At 38.2% G+C, this 14,826-nt stretch overlaps 6 protein-coding genes across 6 annotated transcripts; 1 reads left to right on the top strand and 5 right to left on the bottom strand.

Annotated features, from left to right (window-relative positions):
- Positions 1-246: 246 nt before the first annotated feature.
- ATG13 (serine/threonine protein kinase regulatory subunit ATG13) lies at positions 247-2,244 on the bottom strand (the record flags this gene model as incomplete). The annotated part of the gene is made up of 1 exon (XM_071053619.1): positions 247-2,244. One exon carries the CDS (start codon positions 2,242-2,244, stop codon positions 247-249), a length of 1,998 nt encoding a protein of 665 aa, XP_070911027.1.
- Positions 2,245-3,070: 826 nt separating this feature from the next.
- Positions 3,071-7,663, bottom strand: GDB1 (bifunctional 4-alpha-glucanotransferase/amylo-alpha-1,6-glucosidase; the record flags this gene model as incomplete). Its single annotated transcript, XM_071053618.1, has 1 exon — positions 3,071-7,663. The coding sequence occupies one exon, from the start codon at positions 7,661-7,663 to the stop codon at positions 3,071-3,073; it is 4,593 nt and encodes a 1,530-aa protein (XP_070911026.1).
- A 1,354-nt stretch (positions 7,664-9,017) lies between these two features.
- DPM1 (dolichyl-phosphate beta-D-mannosyltransferase) lies at positions 9,018-9,815 on the bottom strand (the record flags this gene model as incomplete). The annotated part of the gene is made up of 1 exon (XM_071053617.1): positions 9,018-9,815. One exon carries the CDS (start codon positions 9,813-9,815, stop codon positions 9,018-9,020), a length of 798 nt encoding a protein of 265 aa, XP_070911025.1.
- Positions 9,816-10,215: 400 nt separating this feature from the next.
- Positions 10,216-10,597, bottom strand: SMX3 (mRNA splicing protein SMX3; the record flags this gene model as incomplete). Its single annotated transcript, XM_071053616.1, has 2 exons — positions 10,216-10,455; positions 10,589-10,597. 2 exons carry the CDS (start codon positions 10,595-10,597, stop codon positions 10,216-10,218), a joined length of 249 nt encoding a protein of 82 aa, XP_070911024.1.
- Positions 10,598-10,961: 364 nt separating this feature from the next.
- Positions 10,962-13,223, top strand: SEC23 (GTPase-activating protein SEC23; the record flags this gene model as incomplete). Its single annotated transcript, XM_071053615.1, has 1 exon — positions 10,962-13,223. The coding sequence occupies one exon, from the start codon at positions 10,962-10,964 to the stop codon at positions 13,221-13,223; it is 2,262 nt and encodes a 753-aa protein (XP_070911023.1).
- Positions 13,224-13,472: 249 nt separating this feature from the next.
- Positions 13,473-14,483, bottom strand: AOS1 (E1 ubiquitin-activating protein AOS1; the record flags this gene model as incomplete). The annotated part of the gene is made up of 1 exon (XM_071053614.1): positions 13,473-14,483. One exon carries the CDS (start codon positions 14,481-14,483, stop codon positions 13,473-13,475), a length of 1,011 nt encoding a protein of 336 aa, XP_070911022.1.
- Between the last annotated feature and the right edge of the window lie 343 nt (positions 14,484-14,826).

Below are 14,826 nucleotides of genomic sequence, written 5' to 3'. Positions count from 1 at the left end.
GGAACAATAAAATCAAAGAAGTAAGAAAGTAATAATTAGGGGTTTTTATATATATCTAGTATGGCAATTATTTGTATGTGGGTTTTTCCATATATAGGAAATATGCATGTTTCATTATGAGCTAAGAAAGAAAAATTTTAAACAAATAAGACACTTCATCGATCCAAATAAGTGGTAGCATAAAGTATCGATTTCTTCTATTCTTCCTTCATTCTTGATATCTTTATGATTTATCATTAATGCAATTTAGTGCTCTCGTGATAAATTCATATCACTCATGAAGAAAACCATGTCGTCTTCATCATTATCATTCATAACCTGATGAAAATTATCGGTTTTCTTGTGTGTTATTTCATTTATCATATCCGTAGACCTAACATTAGGCCTATGTAATTTGGCATGAGCTTGAGTAGCAATAGTTGTTGGCTGGGAATACTGGAATGAATGTTTGAACGGTACTCTATTCTTCGTGATGGAATTCGAAATACTGTCAATAGAGCGCGGAGATGTTGAAGTTTTAAATCTATTATTTATTGGTACTTGATTTACCAACAAGTCATCATTTCCCTCACTTTCTTGGTCTTGTAAGCGATAGCTCATCATATCAGAACTTTTATCATTATATGAATTATCACCGTCAAACACCGGGGGTAGTGCACCAGTCATCAATCTATCCACCGAGTTTCTTCTGCTGTTGACAGAAGAGCTACTATCGCGCGCTGGAAGATGTAAGTTAGATAATTTAGAGTTGAGAGAAGAATAATGTCCAGAGGGTGAATATGAAGCTATCGGAGAATGAGAATGGGAGTTAGAACTTCTTCTTTGACCGTGTACAGGGTCTATTGATATACTCATAGCCAGGTCTTCAGACAGCATATCATTGCTTGGTCTTAGTTTCTGAAATTTGAGCAAGGAACCAGATAAGTTCTTATTTTGTAAACTGCTACTAACGCCCTTTTTAGGCTTCAACGGCGGCTTTTCGTCTATCAATCTTACAAATTCCATCAAATCATCGACATCCTCTGGTGTTTCAGTTGGCCCCTTAATTATTTTATCGCCATTATCATTAGTTCTCATATTAGAGTGTCTTCTAATATTACTGAATGATGAAGCAAATCTTGATGTGGTGCCTACACTTGTCCCCTCATATCCTGGCTGAATGGAAACACTGTTCGATGACCCAACACTCGATCTCCGATTAGATGGTCCATGTGGAATAACCGATGCATTTGATTCATTTCTGCTATTTATATGACTAATGTTAGTACTACCAACAGACCCAACTATGAACGGCTGAAACTGCTTAGTCGATGATAAGAATTTCTTTTGCCACGAGGGTTCAGAGGAGTTGATCGTATGGGACTTTGAGCACGGCGATAATGACATAGATCTTCTTGTATTATTATTTATTACCTGAGGCTGGGGAGTTGCCAAATATTCATCATTATCCTGTATAATAAATTCAGAATCTCTGCGGTAGGAAACTGATATCCTTAATAATCCGAATTTGGTCCAAACTGGGGTTATCTTCTTCTGGTCTAGATGCGGTGGTAAGTTAGATTCATTTATAGTATTTGAATAGGTACTAATGATCGGTCTTGATAATCCTATCCTTCCCTTTGATAAAATAGGTTTGGATCCGTCCAGTATACGTGTCTTCACCTCAACAGGAATAGGGCTTGATTGTGACTCAGATTGTTTCACCAAATCCAATTGCAAATCGTTAGAAGGAAGCAACTGTAGAAGCGTGTATAAATATCTGAATAATAAGGTTATCTGCTGATCAATTTTTCTTGCATCCGAATTAGCTTGAGCCTGTACGTTATTTTTGAAAGAGGGTGATTCATTATCTAATTCTATTAACCATCTTTCCAAAACCACCTCGGTTTTCTTAGTACCCTTAGTCACTGTCCATAAATGGCCTTCTTTGTCCCTAACTCGCACTGTATAGTTTGCAGTCAGTTGTCGCAGATCCAGATATGTTTCTATCACCAAAGGCGGAAGGTCGTGTTTGCCATCGTAATGAGACCATGTGTCAATTATCTTCGGAAGTTCGTGCACCATGTCGATATTCATATCGAACCATTCATCATCAAAATTTACAGGTGTCTCATCAAGTGGATTTCCTTTGCTTTCAATCAAAGTGACCAGACCAGCTGACTTCATAAAGAAATTTTGAATCAGATCAATAACTGATTGATCATTAATTGAGCTTTCATTCTCAATATCATGTATTTCATTCATTTTTTACTTTTATAGAAATGCTTCGTCGTAGTTTTTTTTCCAGTATTATATATAAATTCAGTTGGGTTATCTATTAAACCTCTCTTCCTTTATGAGGTTCAATTTTCCTAGTTTTACTTTTTGATGCCTATAATTATCTTCTTATTATTTTATTCGTTTTAGTCTCTTAGTCAATATAATAACAGCCAGAAATAAATCAGAGCTGTCATGCGATATAAACCAGATAAGTATCAATATGTTTTTTTGTCCCCTCCAATAACCTATCGGTAAGTTAAATAGACTTCTATCCCTATTAGTTTCAAGACCCTGCTTTCAAGTCGTGTTCTTCTCTATCTCGGGTACAAAACGCTTTGTACCTGAAAAGCAAGCCTTAAATTTACGACAGAATCAGTACAAAGCCAAATCTTTATCAGCCTTAGTTATTAATAATAAACCAGATTATTTAATATCGCAATAAGCCTAGAGACTTAGAGACCATTCCCCCAGTTCTTATTAACCGGCATGTTTACGATGAAGGGGAGTTTCCCTTTATTTAGGGCCTTTTCACTTTAATTATTTTTTTTTCTTAGTCTTTCTTCACCCGTGCGAGCTTTCCGTGGAGGTTTACTAATCGCAAAACGAATATTTGAATACTGCTATTATTAATCTTATGAAGTTAAATTAATGAATACTTCCTAATATTGTCTGTATTAAACAGCTATTTTATTCATATATATATACATTTATACACATACATTTATACACATATATTGTACATCGTAAAGTAAAAGAGTAAAGGAAAGAAAAAAACAAATAAAAAAGGGAAGTCATTTCAAAACAACAATACTTAATTCTCTTCCTCATATAGCACCCACAAGTCGTAGAACAAGTCTAATAGACAGCCACCGCTCCAGGCTTGTGTAGGACTAGAGTCGTTACACAACTCACCATCCTTGTTGGTCAATTCGGTTAGACCGGCCCAAGGGCTGTTTTCAAGCCACTCCCTGTGCTTTAGAAGTCTGGAGTATAATTTTCTGTATAGATAAGAGGAAGGTTTTAATTTGTTGGCTCCCTTTTGAACTTGACATTTAGGGTTGGTCAAGAAATTGAAGTGGTGGTAAGCTCTGATGAAGTAACCAAAACACCATACCCATTCAGGACCTTGGTGATAGTTTCTACCCTTGGAAGTGGCGAAATCGTCACTGTCTTCACCATTGTTGTAGTATGGACGGTAATTGTAGTCACTTGGGTCCAAAGTACGCATACCAATAGGACCTCTCAAAACCTCATCAGCAAGTCTGATAGCATCAGCTGCATACTCTGGTGTGAATAATTCAGGAGCGACGACCATAGCAATGGCGAAGTTAGGTCTGAATTGGTAATCTTCATAAGGCTTCCCCGAACGGAATAAGTCCTTATAAATACCTCTTCTGTTAACAATACCAGAATCGATAACGTATAAATGATCGTCTTGTGGATCTGTTGGAATATAGAAACACCTTTCAAAGTTATCTTGTACTAACTTATCCCAGGATGCTAGTGAAATCTTCGACCCATCCGGCTTAGAAACTTCGGTAAATTTAAATTTACCGTCCTTGTTCAATTGCAACACAAATCTCAAACAACTCTTTAATAACCCGTTGATTTCAACAGCAGCACCATCTCTTGGTGTACCTGGGATACCGGTAGATCCAGACTTGTCGCTTTCACCCATTTTGTCCATCCAAGTACCACAATTGGATTGGGAACCACCGTGAATCAAACCAGTTTCCCAGTCGACTTTTACCTCTACATTGAAACCTTCATCTTTCATAACTCTATCCAAGTTTGGACCTGCATTTGCCTCTCTGTACTTGATACCTTGTGCATGTCTGTTTAGAATTTCATATATAATTTCTTCAATAGTTGAAGAATAGCTAAACGCCTTAGGATCATCGTGTGGAATATACTCGTCATCTAATGGGAATCTTCTGGAAACCTTTTCCTTCAAAATACTTTCACCGTTAGGTACTATGTTAACGTAGTCCTGGATCGCTTGAACAAAAAACCAAGCTGCATCACGGGCATTGTATCTTGGGTTTCTGCCAGCATCCAGTAAGTTTGGAATCAAACCGTGTTTCAAGGTCTTAGCAAAGGCTAAAATGTGGGCTTTAGCTTCATCATATCTGCCAGTAGTTAGAAGCAAACCTCTCAAAGAAATGAAGACATCTCTACCCCAGCATCTCATATAGTTAGTGCTGAAATGAGGTAATCCTGCAGCCATTGCAGGAACATTTCTGTCAGGAAGAATGGAGGTAGATTTCATAGTTGAAACCATTTGAATGGAGGTCATTGCCAAGCTTTGAACAAAGACAGTCGACTTACCTACATTTTCTGACATCAATTGCATGGCACGAAGTCTGCAACATCCGTACATAATACCAACAACTAATGCAAAGAAACTTGGTACCAAATAACTTGGCAATTCCTTTATTCTGTTCAATCTACTTCTCAACCATTCCTGTACCTCAGCGACACCAGGTTCGTCCTTGTAGGTATCCAATCTATTAATTACGTAGTCAAGAGCCCAATGTCCATCGCGAAGGTTATTGCTCAAGGGGTGAGCAAGATCGTTGTAGAAAATAATGTTTCTTAGCATACTCACCCAACCTTGTAGACCACAGTAAACTGGCTTTCCATAATTTGGAATATCATAAGCGCCAGTTCTACCCTCACTGGAATCATATTCTTCTTGTTCTGCACGATACAAAATAGAGTTAATAGACTCTAATGTTAGATTGCGGGTTGCTTTGATAGCACCTGATCTGATGAAATGGTCCAAGCTTTCGTCGATACCCAATTGTTGGGTTTCAAAAATAGCAATTGAGCCTTGAGGGAAGTCATCAGAGAGTTTGATATGACTATCTCTACTATGTTCATCAAATGAGACATCAAAACCAGATAATTCTCTTAACTTAGTAGGAACACCTTCAATGGTTTCATCGGATTTTGGAGGATCACCTGCTCTTTCAAGACAGAATGCTGCTTTGAAGGTAGATGTTGTCTGACTTAATACGATATCCGGCAAACGTTGGTCTCCATACTGATGGAATTTAGTTCTAGCAACTAAGTACCAGCCCTTACCAGTTTTAGCATTGGTTCTATGGAAAGTAATGTATTGGCCGTCATGATGAACATGCATTTCAGAATCTTCAATATCGGCTGCATTGTCTGCAATTTCCTCTCTAATACTGTTCAAAAGTGTTCTTACCTTACTAATACCAGTGTTTTCAGCGCAGGAATATCTTCTAGTTTCTTGAACAAGATCTAATAGATATGGATAGGCTTCATCGTAACCATATACAGATCCGATAGCTGAAGAACAAAAAGAAACCAAAGCCGCATTTGGTAAAGTGTCTTCAACTGTTCTCTTTTGGAAAGGAGTTTCGTTATCATGAGTACAATCCATAAATAAAGCATGTGGAGGTGTTGCAGTCAAATTCTTTGGAATCATAATCTCAGATACACATTTTACAGATTGATCCTCTGGACTGTAAGCACAATATTCTTCATCAATCTTAACATCGGACTGATATGGAAAGTCATCCAATGGTACAAATTTGTATGAACCAATTGGTCTACCACCATGTCTGTGGATCAATCTTGAAAGTTCTTCTTCTGACCATGATTGCATTGCTTCCCTAATTAGGGAAGAAATACCCAACCTTTCTACGAAAAGACAATCCATTGCTTCTGAACCTGAAAATAATTCTGCAACAACGTAAAGGTTTGGATTCACACGTCTAGCTACATCTAGGAAATACTGACCAACATGCAAAGGTGTTGAGTGACAGTTATCAATTCTGAAACCATTGAAAATTCTGGCATTCATTTCTACATACTTGCTCATTCTATCCCACAAGTATGGAGAGTCTTCTGGACCCTTACCATATCTTAGTTTGACACAATCACCCCATACAATAACTTCTCTTCTCAAATAAGCTTTAGATTGTGATGATGCAAAGTCTACCAATGAGTTACCGTCCCAAATCCATCCATTGTTTGCCAAAGCATAATCCTTACCGTTTTTGGCTGTAAATCTGGTAAAATAAGGTTCTGTTAGTGGTAATTTCTTGGTGATTGGGCCTTGTTTAGGGCCATGCTCGTCAATTCTCAAGTACTTGATTCTGTTAAATAGTTGTTCCATTATTTCATTTACATCATCATCATATTCTTTGTAAAGCGGTAGATTGATATTATTCAGGATATTAGTTGCCAAATCCTCGACTTCATCGTTATAATCATGAGAGATTAGTTTCTTCAAGATTGCAGAAAATTTATGCACATCAACTTTATTAGATCCTCTTTCAGCGAAGGTTCCAAAGTTTGCATCAACAGCATTTTCTCTAATAAAGTTTGTCAGATTTGTAATATCATCACGACTAGGAATATTGTCATCGCCCCACTGCTCGGTCTTCGACCAATTTTCGCGAAGTTGAGTCAATGCGGCTTTAACGTCGACGACATAGAATTCCCATAGTTTCAATGCACCCATCACATGAACTTTAATACCATCCATAACCTTGATAAGATCATCGACATTCTTCAGGTCAGTTGGGTAGCCTAAGTTACCCATTTCAGCACTGAAGTCTAGCAGTTTCTTATCTAGCTCCATAGCTGGAATTAAGTGTGCGGATGTTTCATGATTATAACCTGCTTCAGGATGTTCTAGTAACCATGTAGAGTTATTAGCTGTGTGGTTGAATACAATATCTGTTAAGGAGAGTATACCATGTTGTTTTCTCAGGTCATCAACCAACTCCGCCACTTCCTTCTCACTCTTAAAGACAGTTGGGTCGAATTCCAATTGGTCATATATCGAGTAAGGGGAATTCGACTCACCTCTTCTCTGTAATGGGGTGAAATGTATCATATTGTATTTCTTTGCTGCGATTCTCTCGAAGACCTTTTTCCAGTCATCAATGGTGTTACCCATCCATTTTGAGACAACACTTTGCATAGCGATGGAGTTCAGAGGGATGAATTTATCATTAACGCTCATTATAGGCAAAACAACAAAGTAGAATTTCCTAGTGGTCTCCAATTCATCGTTATCGTTCTTAAAAGACAAGTAGAAACAGTATGTACCTGGTACGAACACATCGAGGTCAATGTAGTCATCCTCGTGGAAACTAGTCTTCACAACTTTCTTATAGAACTTCTCTCTGTCAAAAGCAGTCTGGAAGTCCGGTGGGCAATTGGTCCAGATAAGGCCATCACGGGAAACAGGAGATCCAGCTGGAATACAGAGTCTAACTGTGTAAAGTGGCATGTCACCCAATTGCTTCCCCTTAGGCAAGGGTAACGAAGGTAGCGTCAGCACACCTTGACCATAAGAACAACTAGTCACTGGCTCACCTGCATCGGACAATCTGAGCAGCAATGTCCTGTGAGAAGCCATGTTATTTTTTTGTTTTTTTGTTTATGTTTTTAAAGAGTTGCTATTGATAGGTATAATTAGTTTTGTAATATAAGAATTGAATTAAAAATATTATAAGAGAAAGACATAGAAAAAAAAAAGCAATACATTCATTAAAGATATTATTTAAATATGAAAATTATTCTCAATTAATGTATTGGAATTTTAAAGGAAATGTAGAGAAATAATACATCGCAAAAAAAAAAAGGGAGTGCTTCGAAGTCCCTAAAGGAAAGGTGTTCGAGAGGTTTTTTTATTTTTATTCTTTTATTTTTATAAATTTTTATTAATTGGGTTTTCTTCAGTACTTTCTACAAGCCTAATACATTTCATTTACTTCGATTTGAAAGATGTGTGGATCTTTAACGAGATAACGATTGGGAGTAGGAAAGAACCCTTAAAAGATGAGAGCGTTGAACATTCCTTAGCTTTCCCCCTCCTCCTATAACTTAATATAGCTTTATTTTTTTTTTTTCCCGTTCTTTTAATGGCTAAATTGAATTGTGCTGGAATTGCATATTTTAAAAGCCAATTAATTAATCAAATTGATGTTAAAGTGCTTGTCAGTCTACCTGTAGTCTAGCTTCTTCATCTTTTTCTCCCCTATGTTTAATCTCTCTCTCTCTCACACTCTCACACTCTCACACACTCTCTCTGCGTATACCGAACCCCCCTTTGCGGTGTAGAGCGAAATCACCAGGACAAGGCCGACGGGACGCGGGAGGAGAGTACCCGTTCTAAAAGGCTAGACAGACATTGAGACCTACACAGAGGGTACCCGTGTACTAAGTACATGTCTAATGCGTTGATCAACCTCTAACCCCTATAAAATTTGTAGTCTCCCAGAGAGAGAGAGAGATAGAGAGAGAGAGCGAAAGCGTAGAAGTGATGTACAAGGGTATGTTAGTGGGATGTGGTAGGGGGGATAGCTCGAATATTGTGGAAGACCCTTTTGCAGAGTTCCCTGGTGAGATTGATTTTCCTCCCTTCCCTTCCCCCCCCGCGTCCCCCGTCCCACAAATAACATAACAACTCCCTACCCACTTTGCTTCCCGTTCCCAGTACGGTCCTCACAAATACGATACAAATCAGGGTACAGAAGAAAGGCATAGAGAGAGGCGCGGAGAGAGAGGCGCGGAGAGAGATGCGCGGAGAGAGAAAGTCGAAATGTTCAGGGTAACACAAGTCATGTGACTATGCAAATGAGCGTCGGATTTGCTATATCATAGTTCATATTATTAAGAGGACTAGGTCAAATGCAGGTCAGGATAGATTTAGCAGATTATATATAGATTACATATCAACAAAAAAAAAAAAATTCAGTACAGCCGTTTTCTTAGAAGATTAGGGAGCGTAGCTTTAGTAGTAGGTATAGGCCGAGTAGGAACCAGATGGCGATGAAGGCGATGAGGTTGTTGGCGCCGTACTTGAAGACATATAGTTCTTTCAATTGGTTCAAGTACTGGATGATGACCTTACCGCTCAATTTGGACTCACCTTCGGTTCTGACACCGAAGGAGAATGGGATTTCACCGATTGGCTTGTCAGCTGGTAGGGGTAGCTTGGCGAGTAGTTCCAAGGCGATCTTGAAACCCTGGGAGTTAATGGCCTGAGGGTCTGCCTCGGTCAAGTACTTCTTCTGTAGACCGAAGAACCCACTCATTGGGTCAGAGGCGGTAGTCAAAGGTCTAGCCATCATTCTGGCAGTGGAAGAGATGACTCTACGGTGCAATGGCCAGTCCTTGTCGATACCGACACCTGGGGCGTATCTAGTTCCTAGAACAAATGGGTGTGTTCTTAGGGAGTCAAAAAGACTTGGGACACTCTCTGGTGGATGCTGCAAGTCAGCGTCCATACAGATCAAGTACTGACCCTTGGCCTCGTGGAAACCCTTCAAGACAGCGCTGGACAAACCACGTTCATCAGTTCTAACAATGATTCTGACGTTGTAACCTTGCTTCTCAAGAGCCTCGACCTCTTCAACAGAACCATCCTGGGAGTTGTCATCAACAAAGATCAACTCGGTAATATTAGAACCCTCGTTGCCTAGAGCAGCAAATAATCTAGTGGTCAATGGCTTGATGTTAAGCTTTTCGTGGTAAGCTGGAACAATAACAGAATTTTCAATAGCCATTTTTTTTTCTTGTTCTTATATGGGAGTACTTGGTCGAGAGTATTTGGAATGAGATTAGGAAATTGTGATAACTATAAACTTCTTTATTTAATAAAATATGCTATAAAACATGAACTGGTCCGTCAAGTAAATCCAGGCAAGAAACAAGGCAATAAAAAAAAAGAAACACGTCAACGTTAACTTGACACCCGCGAAAACCGTCGCTGTTGGTATCAACAGCTTTCGTGGTTTGTGTTTATCATGTGACAACCTCATTATATTACAAATATTATTTGAATAAATAGGCCTATATAGTCTATTTAATTCTATATAGTTTAGGTTATGGGATTCTTGGCTTTGGATCACATTCCGGACTAGTGATCGGTATTTTTATTATCCTATGAAAATACAACTGGCATTTTCACTCCTTGGGTATATCTTGACCAACGTACAACACGTTATTACATCTGATGAACAAGTCCCCTAGCTTACCTTTATGGACACCCCCCACATACTCTTCGGCATCTTTCAGTTGCAAGTTGAAATAGTTATCTGTGGACACCAGCACACCTTTGTACTGTGTCTTATTGAACTTCAAGGTAACGACTACCCTTTTATCTACTAGATCCTTGAGAAACGGTTTTGGGTTTATAGGAGAGAACTAAGTGTAATTAAAAAAAAAGCATCATTCAATTCTGTAATCTGGTAACAAATGAAGAGTTATAACATTTTTGTTAGTAAAATATGCCCTTCTCAAATAAAAACAAATAAATAATTGGTATAAAAAAACATACATCACTCATTGCAAATAAAAAAAACTATCTTGGGTTTCAAATATATACTTTATAGCGTGCTTAATTTGTTGTGTTAATGTTATATATCACCAACTTTTATCCATTGTTTTATTATTTCAGCCCAAAATAATGATTTGCCAAGGGCCCCCACCGAAAGCGTTGAAAAATTTTGAAAAATTATCGATGATGTAGACTTATAAGGGCTTTCACTCTCACGAAACGGGTCCTACGTGTATATCAATTTATATAATATCGGATTATAAGCCTAGATAAAGGTTGTTTTTATCTATATTAGATATCTTATTTATTTTTTTCTTTTAAAAATTAAGATAATAACCTTGAATAAAGGACAATTCTGCATTTCAAGTGAACAATGGATTTTGACACTAATGAGGACCTAAATGGTGTTAGGTTTTCTTGGAACGTGTTTCCTTCATCGAAGACGGATGCTTCTCAAAACGTTATTCCGTTAGGTTGCCTGTATACGCCGCTGAAGGAGATTGAGGGTCTTAATGTGGCTGATTATAACCCTGTCATGTGTGCTGGACCACACTGTAAGGCTATTTTGAATCCTTACTGTATGATTGACCCCAGGAGTAATTCGTGGACCTGTGCTCTGTGTAAGTCTAGGAACCACCTGCCTACTCAGTACCACAACTTATCGCAGGAGAATATCCCCACTGAGTTACAGCAGACCACTGTTGAGTACATTACGTCTAAACCTGTTCAGGTACCACCTATTTTTCTATTTGTGGTAGATATTACCACTGAAAGGGAGAACTTGGATGCTTTAAAGGAGTCCCTTACCGCATCTTTGTCTCTAATGCCAGCCAATGCGTTGATAGGTTTGATTACTTATGGTAAAGTTGTCCAATTACATGACTTCTCTAATGACTCAATGGCTAGATGTAACGTTTTCAAAGGTGATAAGGACTACCAATTGGAGCCGCTTGTAGAGATGTTGACTGGTCAGAAGATTTCTAATTCTCTACCAAGTACTCAAGTTACGCCATTCTCCCTGAATAGATTCTTCCTGCCATTGGAACAAATTGAGTTCAGTTTTGTCCAAGTCATCGAAAGTTTATCACAGGATGACTGGGCCGTTAGACCAGGACATAGACCTATTCGTGCTACTGGTTCTGCGCTAAATATTGCTTCTTTATTGTTGCAAAGTTGCTACAAGAATACTGCTGCCAGAATTATCTTGTTTTCTTCAGGGCCAGACACTGTTGAGCCAGGTATGATTGTTGAATCTGAGCTCAAACATCCAATTAGGTCGCACCACGATATTGATTCGGGTAATGCCACTCACTATAAGAAGGCTAGTAAATACTACAGCCACTTAGCCGACAGATTTAGTGAAAATGGACACACTGTTGATATTTTCTCAGGCTGTTACGATCAAATTGGTATGTCCGAAATGCAAAAGCTAACTAATACCACAGGCGGTTGCTTATTACTAACCGACGCTTTCTCGACAGCTATTTTCAAGCAGTCATACTTAAGGCTTTTTGCCAAGGACGAGGAAGGGTACATGAAGATGTCTTTTAGTGCCAATTTGACTGTTAAGACCAGTAAGGAATTAAAGATCCAAGGCCTAATTGGACATGCATCTGGTATTAAGAAGACAGGTGCTACTAACATCAGTGATACCCATATAGGTATTGGCGGTACATCCAGTTGGAAAATGGGGGCTTTGCTTCCTCAGCACTCTTACGCCATATTCTTTGATATCGCAAATGCTGGTGCAGCTGCTGGAGTTGCTGAGAACCAGCAATTGGCTTATACACAGTTTGTTACTACGTACCAGCACTCCTCTGGTACTGTAAGAATTAGAGTCACCACGGTTGCTAACCAACTACAACCATTTGGTTCTCCAGCCATTGCAGCATCCTTTGACCAAGAGGCAGCAGCTGTATTAATATCAAGAATAGCAGTCCAAAAAGCGGAATCTGAAGATGGCCCGGACGTCATCAAATGGATTGATAGAACCTTGATAAAGTTATGTCAAAAATACGCCGACTATAATAAAAATGATCCATCGTCATTTAGGTTAGCTGCTAACTTTTCATTGTTTCCTCAATTCATGTATTATTTAAGAAGATCTCAATTTTTGAGTGTATTCAACAACTCTCCAGATGAAACTGCATTTTACAGACATATATTCACAAGAGAGGATACTACAAACTCACTGATTATGATACAGCCTACCCTAACATCCTTCTCAATGGAAGGTGATCCAGAACCTGTTCTTTTAGATTCTCTATCTGTTAAAGCTGATACTATTTTACTTCTTGATACCTTTTTCTATATTTTGATCTATCATGGTGAAACCATTGCTCAATGGAGAAAGGCCCGTTATCAAGATGATCCACAGTATGTAGACTTTAAGGCTCTATTAGAAGAACCAAAACTGGAGGCTGCTGAACTTCTAGTTGACAGATTTCCATTACCTAGATTTATTGACACCGAAGCGGGTGGGTCACAAGCTAGATTTTTATTATCTAAGTTGAATCCTTCTGATAATTATCAAAATATGAATGCAGCCGGATCAACTATTGTTCTTACTGATGATATTTCTTTACAAAATTTCATGTTGCACTTGCAGCAATCAGTTGTTGCCAGTCAAAAATAAGTTGAATTTTAAAAAGCGAATTGATATTTTATTTACAACAACATAATTTATAATTGTACGTACTTTTAATTATTAGAAGGCACTTTGTTTCATTACTCACATTACAAGACCATATACTTTAAATTTATTGATAATTTCTAATTTATGATTTATAAGTGCAATAGTGAAAGATGGTAATATATATAAAAAAAAAAAAAAAAAAAAGAAGGTTTACAATTATATTGATATTGTACTTCAAATGCGTGCCATTTAAAATTCAAATATTGGCATATCCAGAGTAATACCGTCGAATACTATGAAATTATTAAGCGGTGATTGACTTTTCCCCAGAATATTGATGACGTCTTGAGAAACAGCACCTCCTATAACTGACGCTACAGGAGCAAATTCGACACCTTGTTGTTTTTTAAATTCTTCGATATAGTTATATTTTAGTGTAGATTCTTCTATATCCAATTGCTTGCATGTAATTGATAGCTGTTGAGAAAACTCGTTACTATTGATTGGGTTCTCACATTTAAGTTGAGCCAGAGTTAGCGGTAAAACATTAGAAACTTTTTTAATCTGCTTCTTAGTTAATATACCATCGAGAGAGGCTCTTTGCATTACTTCGTTAATTGTTTTATAGTTGTTTCTGGTGGTGATCACATCAATTTTCTTGTCATCTTCCTCGACTCTTGGCACCACAGAAATGATTTCTCTATTTCTGCTAATTTGCCCCAATTCAGGGCTGGAAAACCCATTGTTGGGCTTCTCATCAACAGCGTCGAAGGATATAAGGTCTACAAATGCGTATGCAAACAAACCATTCGACCCTGCGAAATATATGGGGATATTGTTCTTACGCGATATGTCATTCAACCGCAGTCTATCTTTAAAATTCAACTCAGTGGCTATTATTAGGTTAAACCCCTGGTAGAAGGACTCGTCCTTCTCCTCATCATGCTCAAAACCTAGTTCCACTCGAGGATTCATATCCTGCAACCGTGGTGCAGCTGCCTCCACCCGCAACTTCCCAACATCATCCTCACCCACAAAAAACTGAGACCCCAGGTCCTGTTCCGTAACAACATGCGAGTCTAACACAGTAATATGCCCAACACCACTCAAAACAACGTTCTTGGCCACCTCTGTCCCAATTGACCCCAGGTTCACCAACAGTACCTTGGCCGACCGCATACTGGTCTGCGCAGCAAGACCCCAGAGCCTAATCTGCCTATCATACAGAGCAATCTCATCCTCACTCAACTTATCTGCCATTATCCTTAATCTAGCCTGTTGTCCGTTTATATACCAAGCTTTACTTATGCTATATGATAGTTACAAGTCAACGTTACTTATAGAAATGAAAAATTATTATTAAAAAAAAAAAAAAAAAAAATTCAATAAAGACGTAAAAGAACTTCAACTTGGGATATTAAAGCAATTGTGAACTAACTCAGTGATACTTAACTATAAGATATATAGAGGGAGTGTGTGTGTGTGTGTGTGGATGGCGAAGAAGACTATATAGGATAACTGACCAATAAAGATTTTTAGAGAAGCACAGGAAGAACACACTTACACATTGGGATATATTCCAATAGGTTGAAAAGAAGATAAA

Source organism: Nakaseomyces bracarensis (assembly GCF_045282275.1).
Source record: "Nakaseomyces bracarensis strain CBM3 chromosome Unknown Scaff11_0, whole genome shotgun sequence".
In the NCBI taxonomy this organism is placed as follows: Eukaryota; Fungi; Ascomycota; class Saccharomycetes; order Saccharomycetales; family Saccharomycetaceae; genus Nakaseomyces; species Nakaseomyces bracarensis.
Note: the sequence above shows the minus strand (reverse complement) of the source record. Positions and strands in the feature narration are given on the sequence as shown.